Below are 26,178 nucleotides of genomic sequence, written 5' to 3'. Positions count from 1 at the left end.
TTTTCGGCAATCTGAAGTTATACACAGATCCTTCATGGTTAAAGCATAGCGTCGCTGGGTAGCGCAAGGAGTACTGAATATTTAAGTGCCTTAAACACTTCTTCGCCTCATCGAACGCTTTCCTCTTTCAGACCAGAGCTGGGGAAAAGTCCTGGAATAACATGATCTTGGATCCTTTATAGATCATGGCTTGGGGATCTTTTCCAAGATTTCTGGAGGCTTCTAAGAATATACTAAACAACTAATTGTATTAAGTAAAAGCTATTTTAAATGATTTGGTGAGTGTGGTGGGGGTGGGCGACCCACTTTGCCCAAGTCCTGGGAGGAGCACTCAGACTTGCTGGGTCGCCGCCATCTTGGATCCCCCCAGAGCCGACCTTCGAACTCAGTACCACTCGTTGAATCGTCCCACCTGTCCATCTTCTGTCCCACCTATCCGCTCCACCCTCCATTCCGACTGATCACCATCATCCCCCAAGCTCTATCTACCTATAGCATTCCCAGCTGCCTTCCCACAGCCCCACCCCCCTCAGGCCACCCCTGATGAAGAGCTTATGCTCAAAACATCTACTCTCCTGCTCCTCGGATGCTGTCTGACCAGTTGTGCGTTTCCAGAACCACAATTTTCAACTCTGATTTTCAGCATCTGCAGTCCTCAATTTCTCCTGATAAGGCTAAGTGTCCTGTATGCCTTAACTACCCTACTAACATGTTCTGCCACCTTCAAGGATTTGTGGACTAACACAAAGATCCGTTTGTTCTTCTGAAGTTCCTAGTGTCCTGCTAGTCACAGAGTACTTCCTTGTCTTGTTACTTCTTCCAAAACGTATCATCTCACACTTATCAGGTGAATTTCTATCTGCCATTGATTTGTCTATCTGACCAAACAGTATATATCCTCCTGTAACTTCAAACCTGTCCACTGCCTGGCCAATCTTTGTGTCACACACAATCTTACTTATCATCCCCCTCGATTGTTTCTCCAAATCAAAAAATAAGGTACCTTGCACTGACCACTGTGGTACACCACTGGACACTGGCTTGCTGTCACACAAACAAGCCTTCTACCATTACCATCCATCTCCTGCCACTAATTCAATTTTGAATCCAAATTGCCAAGGTACTCTGGATCCCATCACTTTCAGCTTGTCAAAGGCGTTGCTGGAATCCATATACATCAACTGCACTCTACTCACCTACGTATTTGACTTCTTTGAAAGCCTCAACAAAGCCCAGGCTGACAATGCCTGATAAAACGTCATTTCTCCAAGAAGAGATTAATTGTCTCCTTCAGAATTTTCTCTAATAGTTTACCTATCAATAATGTGAGACTCTGATCTGTAAATCTCTTCCCTTTTTGCAAAGTGGAACCACATGAGCTGTCCTCCATTCCTCTGACACCTCAATTGTAGCAAGACAATTTAAAATTTGATTCAGGGTCACTGTGATTTCCTTCTCCTCTCCACAGCAGCCTGAGATACATTCGGACCTGGGTTTTTGTCCATTTTTAAATATGCAAAAACCTCCTCACTCACTACACTAATTTGCTCAAGTACCTCGCAGTCCATCTTCCCCAACTGTATGCCTGCATCTTCCTTTCCCCCAAATGAATACAGTTATGAAATACTTGTTTAATACTCTACCAACGTCCTCCAGTTCCATACACAAATGTCTGCCACGGTCCATAATGTGCCATATGCTCACTGGTAATTCTCTTCATTTTGATATACTTGTAGAATGATTTGGGATTCTCCATCATCTTGCCCTGTTTTTTTTTCATACCCTCTGTTCTCCGAATTGCTTTCTTAACCCCCCCACAACCCTTTCTATACTCGAATAGTGCCTCTGTTGATTTTCATGTATGGTTTGATGCCTCTCTTTTTGTTTTTATCCAGTCTTGAATATTCCTCAGCACCCAATGTTCCCCGGCTCTGTTGCTTCTGCAAATCACCAAAAGGGAACATGATGGGCCTGTCCTCTCCCCAATTCCTTTTTCAAATCCTTCTGCTATTCACCTATAGATTTCCCCTCAAACAGCAGTTCTGTCTACTTTGGCCAGGTGCATTTCATTTTAATAGAATCTGCCTTTCCCAATCCAAAACTCTTTTTGGTAGACCATCATTTTCCTTTTCCACATCAAACTTAAAAACATATGGTGTTGTGGTCGCAATCATTAAATGCTCCGCTACTGCGACCTTGAACACCTGACTGGCTTCATTCCTCAAAAGTCGGTCCAGCACTGTACCATCCCTTGTAGAGTATTCCACACATTGATAGCAAAAGCTCCCCTGAATAGATTTTCAGCAATCTGTTCCCTCTAAACTTCTGATTATGCCAACTGATTGTAACATTTTTGGGGAGCTGTCTGGTGGCTCAATGGTTAGCACTGTTGCCTCACAGTGCCAGGAACCCATGCTTGATTCCATCTTTGGAACATTGTCCGTGTGGAGTCTGCACATTCTGCGTGGGTTTTCTCTGGGTGCTCTGGTTTCCTCCCACAATCCAAAGATGTGCAGATTAGGTGAACTGGCCATTCTATATTGCCCATAGTGTTCAGGGGTGTATAGGTTAGGTGCATTAGTCAGGAGTAAATGTAGTGTAATAGGGTAGGGGAATGGGTTTGGGTGGGATATTCTTCGGAGGGTCAGTGTGGACTTGTTGGACCAAATTTCCTGTTTCCACACTGTAGGGATTCTATGATTTATGCTGTTTGGGTAATTAAGTGAAATCACTTAATTACCCTCAGTGAATTGTCTACATATCTTTAGACAATATCTTCTTTTCAATTACCTACCTATAATACATTCCTAACAGTGTGACTGTCACCTTTTTGTTCCTAAACTCTACCCACAAAGCACATTTTACAACACTTTCGAGAGGTCCTTTCTCCTTACTACAATAATGGACTCCTTAATTAATAATGCAAACCACTTCCTCTTTTACACACACCTGAAGAACGTCTATGCTGGAATATGGAGTTGCCAGTCCTGTACCTAGCTCAACCATATCTTTGTGACGGCAATAACATCACAAATCCACACCCTGAACTCATCTGTCATTCATCTATACTCATCTTTCAATTCTTTTAAAATAAATGACACACAAAATAAACATTTTAAAATTTGTGCTCTTTTAAAAAAGATAACATCGCTGAGGAACAGAATCTAGTGTCTGAACTGAATGCTCTATATCAGGTGTAGTAGTTGTTACATGCATAATAAATCTCTTTAATCCGCTTTAATGCATTAAACTTTGAAAATTATCTGGATATCTTTCCCCATTCCCACTCTAGAATTAGAGCACAAAAGCAGAAACCAACATTCAATGCAGTTCTAAATGCTGCCTTTTGGTTGAGATGTTAACAAACACCTTGTTTGCAGTCCTATGGACATAAAAGATCCAATGGCACTAGAAGAAATGCAGAAGAGTTTACCCCTTGGTAGACTGACCAATCATTTACACGCACTCAAAAAAGCAGGACTACCTCGTCATTATCACCTTGAAGTTTGGGGGGATACTTGCTGTGCAGAAATTAACTGTCAAGTTTCCAACATTATAACAATTATTAGACACAAAGAAGTACCACATTGACTGTAAGGGTTTTGAAACATTCAGTGATCATGAAAAATCCTATATATTGTTTTTTTTATCTTTCCATTTCTGTCAAGCTTGTAGTGCCATTAGGAAGTCTGGCTGATATATATTTGGTGTGGGTGTACCACCCAAATTACTAAGACATTGACCAAGATTTAGTAAACTCCACCAACTAAAAGGGTTAACTGATTTCTTAGCTCTGCTCATCAAGATATAAAGGATTGTTCTTGGGAGGGAACTGACGTATTTAGTATGCATTCAAGTATTTAGGTTTTTGTTCAGTTGTCTGTAAATTGTGCATCAGGATGTTTCTGTATCAGTCACGTATACTGACTCTTAACTATGAGCTCTTCCCAAAAACATTCATGTTTCTCAGAGGTAACATAACCAGTAACTAAATAATATGTAATAAACTATTCCATTTATCAAGACTGAGCTTACCTTCTGCCAAAGACTCAGTGTAAGCAACCTTCACCATCAGGTATCAATAATTTAGATTAGGTCATAGATTTGTTCACCGAGCTGGTGTGACTTTGTGTAGAAATTTCATCACCTCACAAGGCAACATCATCAATGGGTCTTTGATATGGTGTTGGTGGTCTGTCCCACCTGGTATTTATGTGTCTCTGTTTTTTGGTACTTCCAGTTCTGTATCCGAGTAATTTGTACCTGGGGCCCAGTTTAATGTATTTACTGATTGAGTTATGGTTCAAGGAATTTTCTCACGTGTCTCTGTTTAGCCTGTGATAGGATAGTTACATTGTACTAATTGAATTTTGTCCTTCATTATCGGTGTGGTTGGAAATGAGGGAGTACTGGTCGTGTCTGGTAGTGGTGAGTTGATGTTTGTGCACACATAGGACAAACATGAAGAAAACTGACCAATGTAGTGTTTTTCACAGTCCTTGGAGGGTATCTTGCAAATAATGCTCATCCTGTTAGATGTGGGTGTGAGTTTTTAATCTTTGGGAGGAGCTGGTGAAAGCTGTTTACTGCTTTGCGAGCCATAAAGATTCCTAGGGGTCTAAGTCGTCAGGTAGTCATTTCTGATTTTTCTTTGATGTACGGTATGATTGCTATCGTGTCTGGTCATTTTGTGTTTTCTTCTTTAGGTTTGTTGCGGAAGTATCAGAGGATAGTGCTCTTGGGGTACACGTTTTGTTTAAATCCCTCGTTAGGTGTTCCTGTTCTGCCTTCTAGGGTTCTGGGTTGCTTCAGTGTGTCTTTGCTAATTTAAGTAGCGTTTTAATGCAACTTTTTTGTGGGTGCTGGGGTGGTTGCTGTTATAGTTCAGTATCTGGTCTGTATAGATGTTCTTCCTGTATACACTGGTCTGGAGTTCACCGATGGGTGGGAGTTCCACTAACGTGTCCAGGAAAGGAAGTGAACTTTCCAGTTGGGTATGTTTAGTGATGACAATGGTATCATCTACATATTGGATCCAGAGTTTGGGTTGGATGGTGGGGAGGGCTGTTCTAAGTATTGCATTACTGCTTCTGCTGTCAGTCCTAATATCGGTGGCCTATTGGTGTACACTTTTCTTTTGAATGTAAAGTGAGTATTGAGGCATAAGTCCAGTAAAGTTAACATGCTGTTATTGTTGATGTTGCTGGTGTCATAGGGTGCCCGAGTAACCACTTGATCCAATATCGTGGCAATGGTACTCTTGGCGCCATTACATCAAATGAAATCATGATTTCGTCCTCCTATATAGTGGGGTTTCTGATGGTGTTAAGGAACTCTTGGGAGGAGTGAATGGAGTGGTCGATTCAGATTTTGTCTTGTTTGTAGCCCTTGGCTAGCCAGTAGGTAGGTGTCCCTGGGAGTAATATAATAGGCCTGGGGGGGGGCTCTTTTTTTGTGAACCTTGGGTAGTCTGTAAAATCAGGGTGTGCGGGATCCATCAGATTTCATCTTTTGCAGGTCTATTTTGCTGATGTCTGCTGCGCTGTATACTGTAGTTGCTTTAGTGTCATGGTGATCTGTTCTCGAGTTGTGGGGTCAGGTCTATCGTTACCTGTTGCTAAGTAGCAATATCACTGAGTAGTTTGTTTGTTTTCTCTGCTTAATATTACTGTCATCCTTCAGTTGTGGGTGCTGGCGTAATACTATAACATAGGAGAAAGTGAGGACTGCAGATGCTGGAGATCAGAAAGAAAATGGGTGGTGCTGGAAAAGCACAGCTGGTCAGCCAGCATCCGTGGAGCAGTACAGTTGATGTTTTGGACACAAGCCTTTCATCAGTAGTGCTATACTGAGTTAGACTACCAGCGGATAAACAAAGCTGCATTAGAACACTATTAAACAAGCAAGGACACACTGCAGCAACCCAGAACTCTGGAAGGCAGAACAGGCACACCTATTCATGGGATTTAAATGAAATGTGTACCCCAAGAGCACTGTCCTCTGATACTTGCGCAACAAACCTAAAGAAGAAAACATTAAATGATCAGACACAATAGTGACCATACCGTACATCAAAGAAATATCAGAAATTAGTTGCAGGTAGATACTATAGTGAAGGCGGCGTTTGGTATGCTTTCCTTTATTGGTCAGAGTATTGAGTATAGAGTTGGGAGGAGAAAGTGAGGACTGCAGATGCTGAAGATCAGAGCTGATAATGTGTTGCTGGAAAAGCGCAGCAGGTCAGGCAGCATCCAAGGAGGAGAATCGACGTTTCGGGCATGAGCCCTTCTTCAGGAGTTGGGAGATCATGTTGTGGCTGTACAGGACATTGGTTAGGCCACTGTTGGAATTTTGCATGCAATTCTGGTCTCCTTCCTATTGGAAACATGTTGTGAAACTTGAAAGGGTTTAGAAAAGACTTACAAGGATGCTGCCAGAGTTGGAGGATTTGAGCTATAAGGAGAGGTTGAATAGGTTAGGGCTGTTTTCCCTGGAACGTCAGAGGCTGAGGGGTGACCTTGTAGAGGTTTATAAAATCATGAGGGGCATGGATAGGATAAATAGACAAAGTCTTTTCCCTGGGGTGGGGGAGTCCAGAACTAGAGGGCATAGATTTAGGGTGAGAGGGGAAAGATATAAAAGAGATCTGAGGGGTAACTTTTCCACGCAGATGTATGTGTACGTGTGTGGAATGAGTTGCCAGAGGAAGTGGTGGAGGCTAGTACAATTGCAACATTTAAAAGGCATCTGGATGGGTATATGAATAGGAACGGTTTGGAGGGATATTAGCCGGTTGCTGGCAGGTGGGACTAGACTGGGTTGGGATATCTGGTCGGCATGGACGGGTTGGACCGAAAGGTCTGTTTCTGTGATGTACATCTCTATGACTCTACTCGGAACTTTTGAGGCTTACAAACCAGTAAACATCTTTCACAGCTCTTCCCTACACCCACATCCAACAGGATGCACATTATTTACAAGATACCCTGCAAGATCTGTGAAAAACACTACAAAAGGTCAAACATGAAGAAAACTGACCAGACGAGTGCACAAATGTCAACTCGCCACTGCCAGACACCATGAGTATTCTCTCATTTCCAACTATACAGACAACAAAGGACACAAATTTAGCTGGGAACAACATAACCATCAAATCACAGACGAAACAGAGACACGCGAGAGAATTCCTTGAAGCGTGGCACTCCAAACAGAACTCAATCAATAAGCACATTGAACTGAACCCCATAGACAAATCACTCAGATACAGAACTGGAAGTATAAAAAAAAATACATAAATATGGGACAGACCACCAAAATATCAAAAACACACTAATGATGTCACCTCGTGAGGCGACAAAATGTCTGCAGAAAACCACACCAGCTCGGCAAATGAATCTGCAACCTCGTTCACAAGTCTTTTTAAAATCTCTAAATAATTTAGATTATTATGAAGAAAAATGGATCGGCCGCAGTGAATCTACCAAAGGATCTCAGATGGTTCCAGTGGACAATCACACAACAAATATCATACCGGCAAGGCTGTCTCTGAAATTACAGTGGGCTGACAATAGTGAAGATTTTGACACGTGCTAATAAACATATGGTTGATGTTTAGTTTACTTCTCCAAAATATATCACTCACCAAATTCCACTGGTCTGTGCGTACAAACATCCTTGATAATTGTGGCAACATTAGCAACAATGTGTTCCCTGGGCATATCCACCTGAAAAATAACAATGGATGACAAGATGCTATACAGTTTGGGAGATGACACTCTTGCAACGCAAATTCATCATCAACTTATTGAATTTACTGCCCTACGTCCCAACAGTTGAACCTGCCAATTACTCCACATTAAGTAAATCGCTCACTTTATTTGTCTGTTTTCCTGTTCATTAGTCTGTTCAAGGCAAGTATTCGTTTTCTTCAGTGATTTTTACTCTTATTCATCTGTTCCATCCTAATGTTCAAATCACTTTCACACCATTGTATCCAATGTCTGCAAACTTGCTCAGGCTTAAATTCCTTTCAACATACTATAGATTTCTTACTCATATCTTTTGCACACAATTATCATTAGTGGCAAAGCCTTCAAACACTTCAGCCCTGCAGTGTATGATCTCTTCCTCAACACTTAGCATCTGTGCTACTTTTAAAAAACATTCTTAAACTAATTATCTCCATAAAGCCTTTGGTCACCTGTCCCATTCTGCCTTAACATCTATTCTGTAAAGATCTTGGAATGATTTCCACATTAAAATTGACTAAGTATAGGCACATTGTTGCTGTTGCTGCTCAATAAGGTATCATGCCTTCATGTATACTCTACACTATTTTCAAAATATGCAGCACGCAACAAATGTTATATTACAGTGCAGTCCCAGCATGTAACAAGATTCTTAAAAAAAAAATTGATATTTAACAAGGCAGTCACTTCATCATGCAAAATATTTTTCCACCAACAAATAACTATTTGATGTCAACCTGTCTATATCACTTAGCTAACCATATCTAATGAACTCTTGCAATTTAGCATAGATTTGAATTCCTTGTTCATCAAAATAAAATACAGCAAAATATATACTGGTCCAATGAAGACACAAGAAAGGAGATATAATGATTGGCTTTAGTTATCTACAATTCTGTCGATTCTGCTATAACGTGCGTTTCTTCAACATGAATTGGCTACAATGCGATTGAAGCATGTTTGTAGAACACAAACTTTCCTTCCCTATATTGGCTGTAACATGATTCTGGTCCCATTGGTTTAAATAGTGTTGCTATTATGCAATTTTCTTATAACCTGGGATCGCACAGGAATGGAACTATTGCCTTCTATCAGTAATGTAATTTAATACCATATGTACTTGTATAATTTGGGTGAGCCTCTGTGATTAGTTCATTCATGTGTCTACCATGTTTTTTTTTCAATTTCACTGTAACTGTGTCACTAATAGCATATTCCAGTTAAATAGGCACCTTACTGGTGTAAAAATATTACAAAACGCAATCTAAATGAGGTGCAATGCACTTGTTTGTACAGCAAGTACAGAATGAGCTAACTATATTACATATTTACTTTACGTCACTGAAAACAGTCTTATCAGTATTCTTTTTAAAATGATTACAAAGATTATAATTAACTACAGATTCTTTCTTTTTTTCAAAAAAAGACAGTTTGCTTGAATTACCAGATCGAAAAATGCAAAGGAGTTGTTTTAACACATATAGTGTTAACACATATATAATGGTACAATATTGAGGTGGGGATTTGTTTATATATAAAAGCAAAATACACCTTTTCTTTCGAACAAAAGCAGAAGGAATTCTGGTTTTATTCTCCAGTTTTAGTTCTGATTGCTGGCAAACAATTATTCTCTGACTCTGGGGCTACTGAATTCAGTTGAGATCGGCATTCTTTCCATCCCAGATATCAAATCTTAACTGTAACAAGAATTGTTTAAATTTCGTCCTAATAGGGTATACAAAGTAGCTCTTTGTCAACCCTCGATCTCCACAGAACTATGGTAAAGACATTGTAGTTGAAATTATAAAACATTGTAAATACAAACTTGCTGCAAGACGGTTGAAAATATAGGTGTAAGTGAGGACTACAGATGCCAGAGATCAGAGTTGAGAGTGTGGTGCTCGAAAAGCACAGGTCAGGCAGCATCCTAGAAGCATGAGAATTAACATTTCAGGCATAAGCCTTTCATCAAGAATGAGGTTGTTGGGTGTGTGTTGAAATTAAGAGATCAAGGGTGGGTAACAAACCAGCACGCAGCATCCATGTGGATGGGATGTGTTGGAGGTGGGAGAAGGGATCCTCTGAGAGTGGGCAGGAGTCTTGACGGAAAAAGTGGGCTCAGAGACAGCAGAATAAATGTTCCACATTGCAACGCAAGATGAACTCATTAATCTGGAAACGTAGGAGGATGAATGTGAGGCCTTTGCTGAGTACTGATCATTCATCCTCAGTAACGAGGTGGTCAAGGGGAATGGTAAAAACATGGCAAGGCTTGGAGCTAGGACCTGGTGTGGGACTGGAGAGTAACAGACCAGCGCGAGGTGTCCAAGTGGATGGGGTATGTGGTAACAGACCAGCACAGGATGTCCAGGTGGATGGCGTGTTGGAGGCGGGATAAACAGACCAGCACAGGGTGTACAGGTAGATAGGTTGTGTGGTAACACACCAGCATGGGATGCCTGGGTGGTAACACTCCCAGCTCCAGTCCCACCTCAGGTCCGAGCTCCCAGCCATGCCATGTTTTTACCATTCCCCCAGACCTCCCCCTTACTGTGGATGAATGATAAATTCTCAGCAAAGGCCTCACCTTTATCGCACTACATTCCCAGATCAATGAGTTTGACTCGCATTGCAACCTTAAGCGTTTCTTTCGCCATCTCCACCTCCAGGTCCACTTTTTCCATCTAAGCTCCCACCCACCCTCCGAAGACCACTTCTTCCACCTCCAACACACCCCATCCACTTGGACACCCCATACTGGTCTGTTACCTGCCCTTGACCTCTTCATTGCCAAAAGCATCCCCCAGCCCGGAAGCCTCATTACTGATGAAGGGCTTATGCCCGAAATGTCAATTCCCCTGCTCCTCGGATGCTTGCTGACTCGCTGTGCTTTTCCAGCACTGTTGAAAATATAGATAAATATAAAGTTCAAAATCGCACGATACCAGGTTATAGACCAACAAGTTTAATTGGAAGCTCTAGCTTTCGGGGCATTATTCCTTAATCAGAATCTGATGATGGAGCAGTGCTCCGAAAGCTAGTGCTTCCAAATAAACCCAATGGACTATAACCTGGTGTTGTGATTTTTAACTTTGAATACCCCTGTCCAACACTGCCACCTCCAAATCATAGATAGATATATTTCTTAATGAGTTTACACATAAACTACAATCCATTTCTAGTTTAAACCTCAATCCTGTTCAATACTCACTTAATTCCTCATCTTGTAATTAGTGAATTTTAGAGAACTGTTTAAACATATGATACAATAGGTTGACTATTTTATACAATATAAGTACCGTAAAATGTACATTTATTTGGGTGAGAAACAGCAGAGCTTGATGTGGTGCTGACCTTTTCAAATCAGCAAAATCTCTCATGTTTGATATTCATTTAAACAGAATTAGCCAAAGGAATGAACAATACAGTTAGTGTCAATGTGCACTATACAGGGAAGGGCTTTTTAAAAATAACTGGGGGAGCTGTTCCAGACTGCGACGCAGCGACATTTGCTCTATTTGTGTAAATATGTGTGAATGATGGATACCTGGGGCCCCATTTGGAATTGTATCCCGAATGAAATTACTCTCTTTGCAATAGGAGAGATTAGTTATGGCAAGAAAATATTTGGATAGAGATGGTGAAAAGATCCTGCCCATCACAGTATTTCTTAAAAGGGTGCAACAACAATGGAGCATAGTTGTTGTCTGCCTAATAAAACAACATTTAGGGCAGCAATACAGATTTGAATACTTTGAGAATTTCAGAGGTAGTTGCTCTGTGGTACGATGTAATCTGTTTTGTACAATATATGCCAAGGTCCTGTGATTCTGAATAGTTATTCATACCTACATAGTGAACTTACTACCACATGTTGGCATTTTTATTTTTTTTCTGGTCAAATTAGAGTAGGATGAGAAGCCTATTATCTGTCAATGCTGAAACAAGAAAAGGCATGGTTCCAAAGGTATGTCACAAAAGAATCAAGTATACAAGTAGGGAAATGTTGTTCCAATTCTACAAAGCAACATCTGGAATACTGCACACAGTTTTGGTCAGCTTACGTGAAGAAAAATGTAATTGCATTGGAAGCAAAAATGAAAGGTTTTTCTTATGAGGAAAGTTTGAACAGTTTAGGCCTATACTCACTACAGCTGAGAAGAATGAGGCAAGATCTGATTGCGGTATACAAGATGCCAAAGAGAACTGATGAAGTCAATATTGGGCAGAATTTTCCCCTTGTGGATGAATCAAGAATGAGAGGTCACAGCTTTCAAGTAAGGGGAGGTGGATTCAAAAGAGATTAAGAGAAATTATTTCTTTCATAGGATCATAAATCTGTGGAATTCACCAGAATCTGGTGAAGCCAGCACATGAGCTAAATTTGAGGAGGAGATTTTATATTTGGAAAGCATCAAAGGGCTTTGCGGAGTGGACAAGAAAGTGGATTTGAGACCATGATGAGATCAGCTATAATATATTAAATTGTGAATTCCCAATCTGGCTCCGAGTTCTGAAGTTCATATTTCTTATACACACAGCTGAAGTTGATTTTTGGTTAGTCCTGATACTCCAACACTTCTAGTGTTGTATATTTTTCCATTTTTTCAAATTACACTTAAATGGTTGACAAGTACTTCCAATCTTAACATGATCAATCGTTACAGCACTTTTGCATTGTTAATGGAAGAGAATGAAACATTAGATGATGTTACACAAGAGTGTCGCATTTTAAGTATGCCAGTAATGATTGGGAGCAAGGATAATAAATACCATATTTTCACTCCATCATTGGTAAAAATGTTTTCAAACTTAACGCATAATCTGTTTCATGTCTATTACAACCGCATAAAGATAAAACAACTTAGGAGAGAGCTCACTGAAATTGTCACTATTATTGAAAAGACAAATAATGCTAAACATTTTTCTACTTTTTGTTCTAAAAGATATTTAACTAACTCAGGAGAAAACAAAATTGATGAAAACACAACAAGTCAATCACTTTGTAAAGTGAAAAGATGGATTCACATTTATCCCTTTATTTTTATTTAAAAAGGTTGACATCAAAACATTGTCTTCTCTCTTTCAGATACAAATGAGCCTTCTCTATAATCCAACACTTGTTTCATTTACTTCAATATTTTTCTTCTCATACCAATTAAACTAATTTACTGAACTTGCATATGAATTTCTACTTTAAATCTAATATTGAAATTTATTATAATGACCACAGTATTCATGAGAGAAAGTAAGACCAAAAAAAAACATAAATATTATAAGCATAATAACTCTTGCACTAAGAAACTCCACGTTGTTTAGACTTTGGAAAGAAACTCAGTTTTACCAGGCGAATAAACATGCACTGAAGTTTGCATTCATTATTTTAGATTGGCATTCAAAAACATATAAACATTTCATCAAAGAATAAGGCATTTGGCATATTGCTGTTTCTACCATCCAACTTATCCAAGTGATTTTCAAATGCAGTGATGTTTCTGCCTCCACAATAAGACCCTAAAATCTTGGAGCAGAATTTGGTAAGACTGCATTTATGAGGAATGTTGAGCCCATATCTGAGGAAATATTTACTGGTGTTGGGGGGAGTCTCGAGGAGGTTTACAAGAATGGTCCCATTTGTCATATGCGGATGGTTGAGGAATCTGGGTCTGTATGCGACTGAGTTGAGAAGGATGAGGTGGAGTCTGATTGAAACTTACAGATTACTGAGAGACCTGATCAGTGTGGTTGTGGAGGCAGATCGAGCTTGATAGATTCTTGATTGTTAAGTAGATCAAAGGTTACTGGGATTGCGATATGTATGAGCCACGTTCAAATGACAGAGCAGACTTGATGGGCTGACTGGCCTAAATCAGTTCCAATGTCTTAATCTTATTCAGTCTATCAAACTGGCTCTACCATTTAATAAGATTATGGCTGATTTGAAAATTCTTAACACCATTTTCCTGTCTTTTTTCCATAACCCTTCATTCCCTTACTGATTAAAATCCGTCTAAATCAGCTTGAACATACTTAATGAACTAGCCTCTACGGCTATCTATGATAAAGAATTCCAGAGATTAACTAATATCCAAGAGAAGAAAATCGACTCTTCTCTATCTTTAAAAATGACATTGAGAAGCAGGTGTTGGACTTGGGTGGACAAAGTTAAAAATCACACAATGCCAGGTTATAGTCCAATAGGTTTATTCGGAAGCACTAGCTTTCAGAGCACTGCTCCTTCATCTGGTAGCTATGGAGCAGGACCATAAGACATAAGATTTATAGCAAAAGATTATCGTGCGATGCAACTGAAATGATATATTGAACAAACAGATTGCTGTTAAGTCTATCAACTTTTAGAATGGGTTGCAGGTTTCCATTCATTAATATTTCAATCCCAGAACTTCTTTTAAGTCACATTCTCGAGATAACTAATGGTTTTATAAACAAAAAAGGTGACATCTCAGCTCAGACAATGCATTAAACGGTGTGAGATTAGAATCGGTCTGTATCCCATTCTTGAATCAGAGTGGTGCTGTTTCCAAAATGCAATTTCTAAAATAATATGTGGATTGACTGCCTACATTGACTGTCTGCAGACTGTGCGCTTTCCCCCCAAAGTTCCAAAACAATGCTTATAAAATAGTAATTACTGCTCCTAGAATTCAAGTAAATCAGCTCCAACACCTAAAAATACCTCAAAAAAAGGAACAACTCTTAGAACCACAATTTTTTCCATCCTCCATCTTGGATTACCCAGAAATCCAGGTTTGGAGGGTTTGAGCTATAGGGAAAGACTGAATACATTAGGACTGTTTTCCTTGGAGCGTCAGAGGCCGAGGGGTGACCTTATAGTGGTTTGTAAGATCATAAGGGGCATGAATAGGGTAAATAATCAAGGTCTTTACCCTCGGGTGGGGAAGTCCAGAGCTAGAGGACATCGGTTTAGGGTGAGGGGGGCAAGATTTAAAAGGGACCTAAGGAGCAACTTTTTCATGCAGAGGGTTGTGCTTGTATGGAATAAGCTGCCAGAGGAAGTGGTGGAGACTGGTACAATTACAACATTTAAAAGGCATCTGGATGGGTATATGAATTGGAAAGGAATAGGGGGATATGGGCCAAGTGCTGGCAAATGGGACTAGATTCATTTAGGATATCTGGTCACTATGGACAAATTGGACCAAAGGGTCTGATTCGTGTTGTACATCTCTATGACTCGATAAGGGGCCAAAAACTGTTCACAGTATTCCAGATGTGGTCTGACCAGAGCATTGTATAATTTTAGCAAAACATCCCTACTTGTATACTGCATTCCCTTTCACTTCTATCTTTCAGGCAGTGAATTCAATCTCCCCAGCAACCTTTGCATTTCTGCTCAGCAAGAATGTAATGTACTTAGTCAATAGAGAATAAAAGTATTTTACTACAAAAGTTGTCTTGCAGCTAAATCATTCCATTCACAACAGTATGGTCTGTGACCATTCACAATAGTTTACTATCTACCCAGAGAGTTGTTACAGATTGGGTATCCTTTAACTACATATCTGGATATCAAAAAGATGTATAAACCAAAGTTTCTTTGAAAGCGCCCCGAACATGTCGAAAAGCAATGTTTTTTCCCCCGTCCCCAAGGGCTTGAAGGAACCTGAATATTCTTCATACAAAAAACTGTTGATCCCAAGGTTTTGTATAAAGGATTCCTGACCTGTTTTCCTGGATTAATCAAATTAATGCTTGGGCACACCAATACCTAGCTTTTTAAAGTCCTATATACACAGAACGTAAATAAAATATCTACATTCATAGTTATATTTTACTGAGATGCAAAAATATTTTTAAAAGCTCTCAAATGCATGGTCATACCTGGTATATCTTTGTGCATAACATGATTTTTGCATTTGGTTTAAAAATAATAGATTTATATTTTATTCATCTTCAATTCAATTACTCAGAAGATTTGCAGCATAATGAATACTTAACTGTGAAGTATAAAAATTAAAATTACCCTAAATAACAGTCAATTTTAATCTTGGACAGTTTTGCAATCTCTTCTGTTTTGTTTGAAATGTCAAAGTGGCTATGTAGCTTGATGAGCGTAAACACAAGGCTAAGTAAAAACAAATGTTTTTCATTTCAGGGAAAAAAATATTAGCTTCATGTAAAGTATTACACATTTCCCAGACATGCTTGCAAATGGCATTCAGTGTGTGTATATAATATATATATATTATATATATATATATATATATATATATAAAGACATGTCAAAATCAATATGCTACAATATAATCAGAAAATGTACCAGATAAATCTACATGAAATTAACATAATCGTTTGCAGGCAAAAATTTACAGGCAACATTGAACAATTAATGCAGAAAGTATTCCAAATCATTGAAAGGTGTCACAGGCTCATGAAATATATCTTGTTATAGAATGTCACCATCCTTTGTAACAATCACACCTTAAGCATTCTTAATCCCATAAACCGATGCCTTCAAACCAGATTAGAAAACAGATTGTACCATGTTCAAACTATTTTGTTGAGCAAGTCAAGCTGTTGAACGAGTACAGTATCTCAGTTTCAGTACCTCACTGTGCCTTTTTTTCCCTCGGCGAACATTCCAAAACATGCATTTCATTTAATCTGTCCACAGTCCATGTCACACACTTTCTGAAAATTCTTCAGTTGGCAGAGATTGATTTTCCATTTGGTGATTGTTGTATTGTGGTTTACAACAAATTGAATACAGAAGTAAAAAGCACACAATAATGTACAGCCCCACGATCAGCCAAACTACAGTTCCAAAGATAACAAAACAAATTAGTCCCTTTTCCATTTTGTCAAGCTACTACTGGGACTTAAATTTAGATGAGCTGAGACAAGGAAGGATGATAAACTGACCGCATGTAGTTGCATCAATAAAGTCACATTCTCCAGTAGCTGTAACCAAACAGGATTTCTGCCATCTGAATTCTATAGTTGCTAGAGTTACTGTAAAAGGAAGCAGCTGTTGCAATCACCTTTAGTGGCTCAAAGTTCAGTTGAGTTTTAAATAAATATTACATTGTGACATATCCAAAAGAAATGATAAATCCTGAAACCTTAAGTCAAAAGCTTGTGAGTAGATCTAATCACCATATTATCCAATAAGTGACGTGAAACCGAGTGAGTAATTAATTTACATTCAAATGAATTGCAACTATTTGATAAAATAAAATACAAAAAGTAACTATTGCCACAATAGCCCAATGGTGTTACACTTGAGTTTTAGAAATATTTCTGTTTCATCCATTAAATACTACACTTGGAATGTTCATCCGGAAAAAAAAAGGCACAGTGAGGTACCAAAACTGACATACTGTACTCCTTCAACAACCTGACTTGCTATTCAAAACAGGTTGAATATGGTACAATCTGTTTTCTAATCTGGTAGCGATATTCTAATGCCACAGCCATGTTTGTGGCACTATGGTATTATCACCTACCGTTATAAGATCATAATTATCCTCTGCTTCCAAGGGCTCTTGTAGTGTCACAGTAGCATCCTTATGTTTGAGCCAGGAGGTCCAGGTTCAAGTCCTACGTGTGCCTTTTTTTCCCCCAGTGTGTAATAACATCTCTGAACAGATTGATTTGAACATAGTTTGTTTTAGATTAATTAACTGAACTCAGCCTCTTGTATAAATTTTACTGCAGTACTCCACATTTGCCACAAAGTGGCACTGTAGCAGCACATTTGCCAAAGAATTACAGGTGTCTTGAGAAAGGTAGACAAGCAGAAGGCTGGAAGAAACAGCCAGCCAGGCATCATCAGGAGGTGGAGAAGTCAACACTTCGGGTGTAACCCTTCTCCTGATGCTGCCTGGGAAAGGCATTTATTAAATCCAAGCTTGGGCTACACTGTCCTATTTTTACCATGGAGTATGGGCTTTGCTCCTGTAACCACTTCTCCAGGCCAAACCCTTCTGCTTAATGACAGAGCTGAGCAACTCCTCTCAAACATATAAATAGCTGCCCTGGCTAAGGAATCATTCTTACTACCACCACTTTCATTAACCTTATGGAAGGTACCAGAAGGGGGAAAGGTCAGTTATCCATGCTGACTCCCCCTCCCCCACTCCTGTGAGGAGTTCAGTCACTGTCAGATTGCCACACATAATACCTTTTCCTAAAACTTGTTTGGATCGCCGCATTTCTGCCAGAAATTCCAAATCTGGGCTCTTGGGAAATGCGGAGCACATCTGATCTGACAGGCTTCCAGCTCAGCATGATATCAGCATTGAAGGCCAAGCAAAGCCTTGTTCTTACAGCTTGAACTGCTATGGTCCAGTGTTTAAAGGTTCTAAAGGCACTATAACTAGCTATGGTGAGAAGATAAGTCTGGCGGGCAGGGTTGAGGATAAGGGTTGCAGGTGGGTAGATATAAAGAGACAGAGAACAGATAGGTGCTCAGAATAGAGGGCAGCAATGACCTTCAAAATTCCCAACTGCCCAGAAAATTCACTGAAGGAGCGACCAGAGAAGACTCTGAATAGAATTGCAGGAAATGTGAGAAGCTACTCCACCAATCACAGGTTGTTACTCTCTTATGATTGGTCCTGATGGGCTCAGAGGAGTCACTAGCAGCTATTGCAGGAGTAGGAGAGTCACTGGGGAATCTTTTGGGGACAGGGTGTTGAGGTTTAGGAGCAGATAGCTGTTTTACTGAGGCCAGGAAGAGGAGGAGCCAGGGAGCCTTTTTGATGTGGGATACGGAACCTCCTTTTACTGTTTGGCTGCCAGATCTTTGTTTGGGGCTGTTGAAACAATGATGGAGGCTGAGAAGTTGGGGAGAGTTGCAATGAAATGGACAGGCCGCAAGGGTGCTGGGTAAGAAAAGTGGGCAGAGTGAGAATGGAAAGGCAGAGAGGACCAGCAAGAGATGTAACGGGGCTAGGAAGAGCTGAGGAGGCCACAAAGAGAGGGAGTGGCCACAAGCTACAAGGAGGGTGGGAGAGAAAGGGAGGCTGCAAGATAAGGCAGAACCATTTCAAATGTGTTAATATAGCAGCTAACTATGAGTTAGACAAACTTGAAATCACTGAGGCAGATTAATGGAAAAATGAAAGTGGTATCAATAATTTAAAATGACATATGCAGCAGTTACTCTATCAGCAACTCTATGATGGATGGTATTGTAATCAAAACTGTTACATTGTTAATATTCAATCTGGGAGTCAGGTCTGAGCTGCAGTTAAAAAAAAATGTAGAAATTGCATGATTAAACTATTCCATTTTTAAGAATGTGTGATGAAAATACATTAGCTGTGACAATGCAAATCTGAAATTTTGTGTTTAGAGTGATGGCAATTTGTGTCTAGAAGTGTCAGTTAATTTGAAAAAAACACTTACTAACCTATCTGTGTTGTCTTTTGCCAAATACTGTTGTATCTAGGATATTAAAACTTTCCTTACATCTTTAAGTTTCATGGGATTAACACTTACTGGGAATATTTAAAAAAATTTTGATACTGCTTCTGGGTGAATCTAAATACCCTGTATAACGCGCATACAAACACAGATGTTTGTTATTACATGACTGAATTACCTAATGAAGGAGATTGAGAGAATCGAAGTATCCTTGAAAACCAAAGGATAGCCTTTAATTCTACTCTTTAGCGGTGAGGAGTTGGCATATTGTGCCCTGGTAGGGTGGGTTGGCAGAGAGATGGCTGCTGGTGTTCAGTCGTAAGTTGTGGTGGTTGGCATCGTCCAGCTCAGAACTGGAGATGCTTTTAGAGGATAAACAGACCAATGTACATTGTAAGCTGCAGCTTGGAAGGTTCCACTCAATGTTTCTAAATGTGAAAAGGTCCTTTGAATTTATTAACTCAATTTTATTCCATTATGGGCACAGACGTTTGGAGAAATATCAAAGGAAATATTTCTAATAAATCATCATACACCCACTCATTGGCAGATAATAGGTTTCTCATGTTCTAATTTGGCCAATAAAATATAACAATACAAAACATGGCAGTAACTGCACAACATGTGTATGAATAACTATTCAGAGCCTCAGAATCCTGGCACATATTATAGAAGGTAGATTATGCCATACCACAGAATAAGTACCTCTGAAACCCGCGAAGTATTCAAATCTGTATTGCAGTTTTAAATATTGTTTTAATAGGTAGACAACAACTATGTTGCATTATTCCTGCATCCTTTTTGGAAATACTATCATGATGGGCCATGATTTTATCATTTCTATCCAAATATTTCCTTACCATAACTCATTCCTCCTAATGCAAATACAGTAACTTTTAATGGGATACAATTCCAAATGGACCAGTATTCACTATAAGTCTCCTGAGTCAATGTTAACAGGGTATCATCACTTGGAAGGATCACCACAGATTTGGTTGTTGTTTTCACATTTCCTTACACACACAGAGCAGATGTCGCTGGATCACAATTGCTAACAGCTCCCCCATACATTTTGAAAACGCTCTTCCCCACGCAACGCATAATGGCATTGGAGTAACTGTGTTACTCATTGCTTTGGCTAATTCGGTCTCAATGAATGACTAAACATGAGATTTTGTTGACGTGAATATGTCAGCACCACATCAAGCACTGCAGTTTCTCATTGGACCCAACTAAATGTATTTTAATTGCTTCAAGCCTCAGAGAAACAAAAATTCTGCACATGAACTTAACCCGGCCTCAGTGTTACAATTCCAAGTCAGGATGTGAAGTGGTTTAGAGGACACAATCTCTAAGTGGCCATGTTCCCATGCATTTACTGTCCTTGTACTGTAAGATGGTACAAGATTATGGGCTTGTAAATTGCTGTCGAAGGAGTCTGCGTAAGCTGCTGCAGTGCATCGTGTTGAAGATGCATATTGGTGCCACCTGTATATTGGTGGAAAAGGCAGTAAATGCTTGTGGATGGGGCACCAAACAAGTGGGCTTCTTTATCCTAGATAAGGTGAAGCTTCTTGAGGAGTGATGGAGTTGCACACATCCAAGCAATTAGGCAGTGTTCCATCACACTCATGACTTGTACCAAGATAGGCAGTCAGGAAGTGAGTTATAAGCTGTAGGATTCCTTATCTTCGATTTGCTTTTTTAGCCACATTTGCATTTCTCACGTTATGAAAGTGGTTAGGTCAACAATGCAGCAGCTGAAAATAGTTCTGCCTTGGGCACTATTTGCACGAAATCTTGCAGAGATGTTTGACCTCCAATGACAAGGGCCACTCGACAGATTTATCAAATGACCCTTTCCATTACTTTGCCAATGGCGGAGTAGACTGATTTGTTACGAATTCAATGGGTTAAATTTGTTCTGCTTCTTGAGGACTGAACATAGCTCAGAAATATTCCACATTGCTGGGTGGATGCCAACATTGTAACAGTATTGGAAGAGTACAGGGTGCAGCTCATTCTGGAGCACTACCCTTCAGTACTATTTTGGAATATTGTCAGGATCCTTTGCAGTATCCAATGCATTCAGCTCCTCCTTGATATCACATGGAGTGAATCAAAATCACTATAATTAGAATCCGTGACCTCAGGAGAAGGCAGAGATGGATCAGATACATGGCACTTCTAAGGAAGATACAAATGCTTCAGCCTCATTTTCAGCACCGAAGTGCTGGACTCCCCCATTATTAAGGATGGGTATATTGGTGAATCCTCCTCCTGTTAGTTTAGTTATTCTCCACCATTCATGACTGGATGTGGCAGAACTGCTGCGCTTAGATCGGATTCATTGGTTGCTACATCACTTACATCTGTACTGAATGCTGCTTGTGCTGTTTGGTGTGTAAGTAATCCTGTGTTGTAGCTTCATCAAGAATGTCCTAATTTTTAGGTGCGCCTGGTGCTGTTCTTGACATGCTTTCCTGCACCATTCACTTAACTAGCTCTGGGTCCATCAATTTGATGGGGTTAATAGGTGGGTTGGAGAGAATACACTGGTCTGTGACATTACAGTGTAGGATGTAGGTTTGCTCACTGAGCTGTAGGTTTGATATCCAGATGTTTCATTACCTGGCTAGGTAACATCATCAGTGGCGATCTCCAAGTGAAGCGAAGCTGTTGTCTCCTGCTTTCTATTTATATCTTTCTCCTGGATGGGGTTCCTGGGGTTTGTGGTGATGTCATTTCCTGTTCGTTTTCTGAGGGGTTGATAGTATCTCAATCTATCTATGTGTTTGTTTATGGTGTTGTGGTTGGAGTGCCAGGTCTCTAGGAATTCTCTGGCATGTCGTTGCTGAGCCTGTCCCAGGATAGATGTGTTGTCCCAGTCGAAATGGTGGTTTTTTTCATCCGTGTGTAGGGCTATGAGGGAGAGGGGGGTCGTGTCTTTTTGTGGCTAGCTCGTGTTCATGAATCCTGGTGGCTAACTTTCTTCCTGTTTGTCCTACGTAGTGTTTGTGGCAGTCCTTGCATGGAATTTTATAGATGATTGGTTTTGTCCATGGGTTGTACTGGGTCTTTTAAGTTTGTTAGTTTTTGTTTGAGAGTATTGGTGGGTTTGTGTGCTAGTAGGATTCCGATTTAGTAGCACACAAACCCACCAATACTCTCAAACAAAAACTAACAAACTTACAAGACCCAGTACAACCCATGGACAAAACCAACGTCATCTATAAAATTCCATGCAGTTTTGGTAGCCTTAGAAGGAACAACAAACTTGCCATGGAGGAAATGCAACAAAAGTTCACTAAACTAATCCCTGGGATGGGAGAAATGTTATACAAGCAAAGATCAACGAAACTGGGTCTATATTCTCTGGAGTTTGGAAGAATGTCAGGTTCTCATATTCAAAAATACAAAATTCTCACAGGTTGTTACAGGATAGATTCGTAAAGGATGTTCACCTGGGTGGGAGTTATAAAGATCTTGAATAATGAGCAAGCAATTCAAGATTGAATGCGCAAGACGTTTTTTCATTCAGAGGATGGTAACTCTTTGGAATTCTCTTCCCCAAAAGGCTGTGAAGACTCAGTCACTGAATAGGTTTGTTTAAGACTGAGTTTGTCAGAATTCTACATATTAAAAGCATCAAGAGATGGAGGGATAGTGCAGGAAAATATTGTGGAAGCGGCTAAGTCCCAATATCACTGAATTGTGGAGTTGGCTCAAAGGCTTACTCCTGCTCCTGTTTCTCTCCATTTTTCTAACAGGAAGGAAGTCTAACAGCATCAATTTAAGAGGTAGAATTGAATATTGGGGAAGGGTCAGGCAGAACCCTGGAGGCAAAAAAAAAATATTTCTGAAGGTCTAAAAGGAAGAAGAATGTAGGGAGAAAAATGACATTTTAACAAAAAGTCTTGCTATCTAAATATTTGATTACATTTTATTCTACGCATTTATCATGCCATGAGTTACAAAGCTAGCCATATACAGACAGCAAATCAAATTTATACATCTCAGTTTTCACTTACCATACATTTCTATTAATAATTAGTGATACTCAAGATCTGCTTTTATCTGCACAAGACTAATTCTCTCTAAGTGGTATTTTTAGGGACATCAAACAATAAACCATCCCAATTTATTTCCTTTAGAACAAAACAAAACTGTCTAATAATAGTCAAAGTCTATAATATGTTGAGTGAGATTTAACTTGAGATTAATACAATTTCATATGTTACATATGTGTATTCAAAACAACATTAATTTTAGAGCAGAAATTCAAAAATGCAAATGTATGCAACTGTAAACATTGGTGTACTGGATTCATTAGTATTGTTCCACACTACTTGGGAAGTAGAGATTGCAGTAAATCGAAACATACAAGATACAATAACTAATTATTCAAAAATACTCAAGGATAAATGTTGAATCTGATTAGCTGAATTCGCCAGATTTATTTGAATTTTTTCTAAAATTGTACTTGTTTAGTTTTCATAATCAAGTTAATTACTGCAAAATATGAGTTACATCAAACAAGCTATTTAACAGTACAATATTGTACTAAAATACATGCTGCAAGTATATAAAGCAGAGTATGTTACGTAAGATTGAAAAACCTAAATTAAAGGAGCATTTTGACAAGTTGAATATGTTGCAACTGGATGAACAGACTTGACAGACAGGTTTTACATTTGTCAGTAACATGTTTTCAATCACGAAAATAATGGGTTTACAAATTTTAAATGCTATGCGCTAAGTGTAAGAAGTCTTTGCTGTTTTAATAGAACTTACCGTCCCGACTTTAGTTAGAATGTAACAGTCACGCTCCACCAGGTATTCATGACCAGTTTTAAATATTTCTATCATTTCAGGGATATTTAGTCCAACAGAGCCTGGAAAACAAAATGATCAAATACACAAAAGAGGCCTTCAGAGAATCAGTGAGGCTGGATTTTTTTGAATGACAATTTTATATCACTACTCTGCCCCTTTTTTTTTTTAAGGAAAGGAGAGAGCTCCTTCATTTCTGACAGGGGATTATGATCATGGCTCCTTCAGAAATGAGGAGCCATACTTCCATTTTGACAGATTTTTCATAGTGCGGAAGGATCAAGGGAAGGCAAAACACAACCCCTTTTCACGTTATTTGCTTTATTTTGAATGTTAAAAGCTCAGAATTACAGTCACTTTGGCAGTTGTTGTACAGAAAGTATGAAGTTAGGGTGCTGAGATGGTAGGTACCAGATGGGTAGGGGATTAGACTGCCAGATGGGTAAGGACGAGAGTGCCAGGTGTTAAGATTCCAAGTGAGTAGTGGATAGGGTCCCTGGTGGGACAAGATATCAAGTGTGTAGGTTACCAGGGGGACAAGGTTCTGTTGAACAGTCACAGGACTCAAAATGTTAACCGTTCTATCTCCATAGATTTGATTTGATTTATCATTGTCACATGTACCAAGAGATAGTGAAAAGAATTGTATTGCATATTACCCAGGCAAATCATACTACTTTATATAAATACATCAGAGTAATGGAAAAGAATGCAGAATAAAGTGTTACAGCTACAGAGGTGGTACAGAAAAAGATCAACATTAACATATGAGGGTCCCATTCAAAAGTCTGATAACAGTGGGGAAGAAGCTGGTCTGGAAATGTTTGTATGCATTTTTTTCAAACTTTTGTATCTTTTGCCTGACAAGAGAGGGTAGAAGAGAGAAGAACTGAGCAGTCGGGTTTAACATTATATTGGCTGCTTTCCCAAGGCAACATGAAGTAAAGATGGAGTTAATGGATTAGGCAGATCATTGACATACCAAGCTGTATTACATCTGGATAGGATGTTTTCTATGATGCATCTACAAAAATTGCTAACAGTCATTCTGAGGAAGGCGAGGGCATTGGATGTTTTCTTGATTGCAGCATCGACATGGAGCAGGACAGATTGTTGGTGATATTTACTCCTCAGAGATTGAAGTTCTCGAGCATCTCCATGTCCATACCATTAATACAAAGCGAGGCAGGTCCTCCACTCTATTTCTTGAAGTTGATGACCAGCTCCTTCGTTTTTCTGACACTGAGGGAGAAATTCTGGTCTTCACACCAGATGCATCTGATGTTGCCAGACCTGCTGAGTTTTTTCAGCATTTCCTATTTTTGTTTATTTCAGATGTCCAGCATCTGCAATTCTTGGTTTTATTATGCAAAGGTAAATGATGCAATGTTTTTAATAAGTCAGGACGGGTGGGAGATATCAGGTTCATTTGCAGGGTGGTTGTGGTTCTCAGGCCAATATTGTATTTGATCAAGAAGTGTGAATTAAAAACATGTCAAACTTGCCACAACATTTTTAAATGGGAGAGACATGAAAGTTGTGCTGGAGATTACAAGATAATTATGTTTTAAAATGTACCAATTTAAGGTAAAATTGGGATTTTCAAAATCATCCCAGCTCAGGATGTTTGTAGTCTGGTTGCCTTGGGAGTGAAACTCGAACAAGAAATCTGTTGAAATCAAGTTTCAGTTTTGTCACCTTTTCTATAATAACTATAGTAAGCTTTTGAGAGAGACAGAAATAGAAACAAAATAGGCAGGTAATGCTGTGAAGAAACAGGATGCTTGTAGGAGTTTGCTTTCTGTTTGAAAGAGAATAGAACAAACTGGACATTTGGAGATTTAAGGAACAAGGAATGTAGAGATGGGCCTTGCTGGTAGAAGTTGAATCTAAGAAGTTCAGGCTGAGTGCAGTGACTTTTAAAGGACACTGGAAGTTGCAATCTAACACAGCAGGGAAAGTGAGTCTTCTGGAGAGCTAAGATTAACATTGTACTTAATCATAGTTACACAGCACAGATATAGATCCTTTGGTCCAAATTGTCCACGCAAACCAAATATTCGAATGGATCTACGTCCATTTGCCAGTATTTGGCCAATACTGTATTCCTCTAAAGCTTTCCTCTTCATGTAGTCATCCAAATCCCTTTTTTTTGTAAATATATTTATTAGCAATTTTATTTTCA

At 39.3% G+C, this 26,178-nt stretch overlaps 1 protein-coding gene across 5 annotated transcripts in view; it reads right to left on the bottom strand.

Moving 5' to 3' along the window:
* mrpl1 (mitochondrial ribosomal protein L1) overlaps positions 1 to 26,178 on the bottom strand; it is a 74,292-nt gene that overhangs the window by 9,232 nt on the left and 38,882 nt on the right. The window contains exons 7-9 of one of the 5 annotated variants that reach the window (XM_087985791.1): positions 23,955 to 24,055; positions 17,237 to 17,370; positions 7,643 to 7,724 (exon numbers count right to left, since the gene is read on the bottom strand). The exons of 1 other annotated variant lie outside the window; for it this stretch is intronic. In XM_087985791.1, the coding sequence (XP_087841917.1) occupies positions 17,284 to 17,370; positions 23,955 to 24,055 (188 nt within the window). In that variant the 3' untranslated portion in view covers positions 7,643 to 7,724; positions 17,237 to 17,283. Of the gene's footprint in view, positions 1 to 7,642; positions 7,725 to 17,236; positions 17,371 to 23,954; positions 24,056 to 26,178 lie in introns of those variants that run through there. 3 more of the 5 variants (XM_087985792.1, XM_043696343.2, XM_043696360.2) reach the window with 3 other exon arrangements.

This window comes from Chiloscyllium plagiosum, unplaced genomic scaffold (genome assembly GCF_037043375.1).
Source record: "Chiloscyllium plagiosum isolate Xiang-an unplaced genomic scaffold, Cpla_swu_hap1 HiC_scaffold_1, whole genome shotgun sequence".
Taxonomy (NCBI): domain Eukaryota; kingdom Metazoa; phylum Chordata; class Chondrichthyes; order Orectolobiformes; family Hemiscylliidae; genus Chiloscyllium; species Chiloscyllium plagiosum.
Note: the sequence above shows the minus strand (reverse complement) of the source record. Positions and strands in the feature narration are given on the sequence as shown.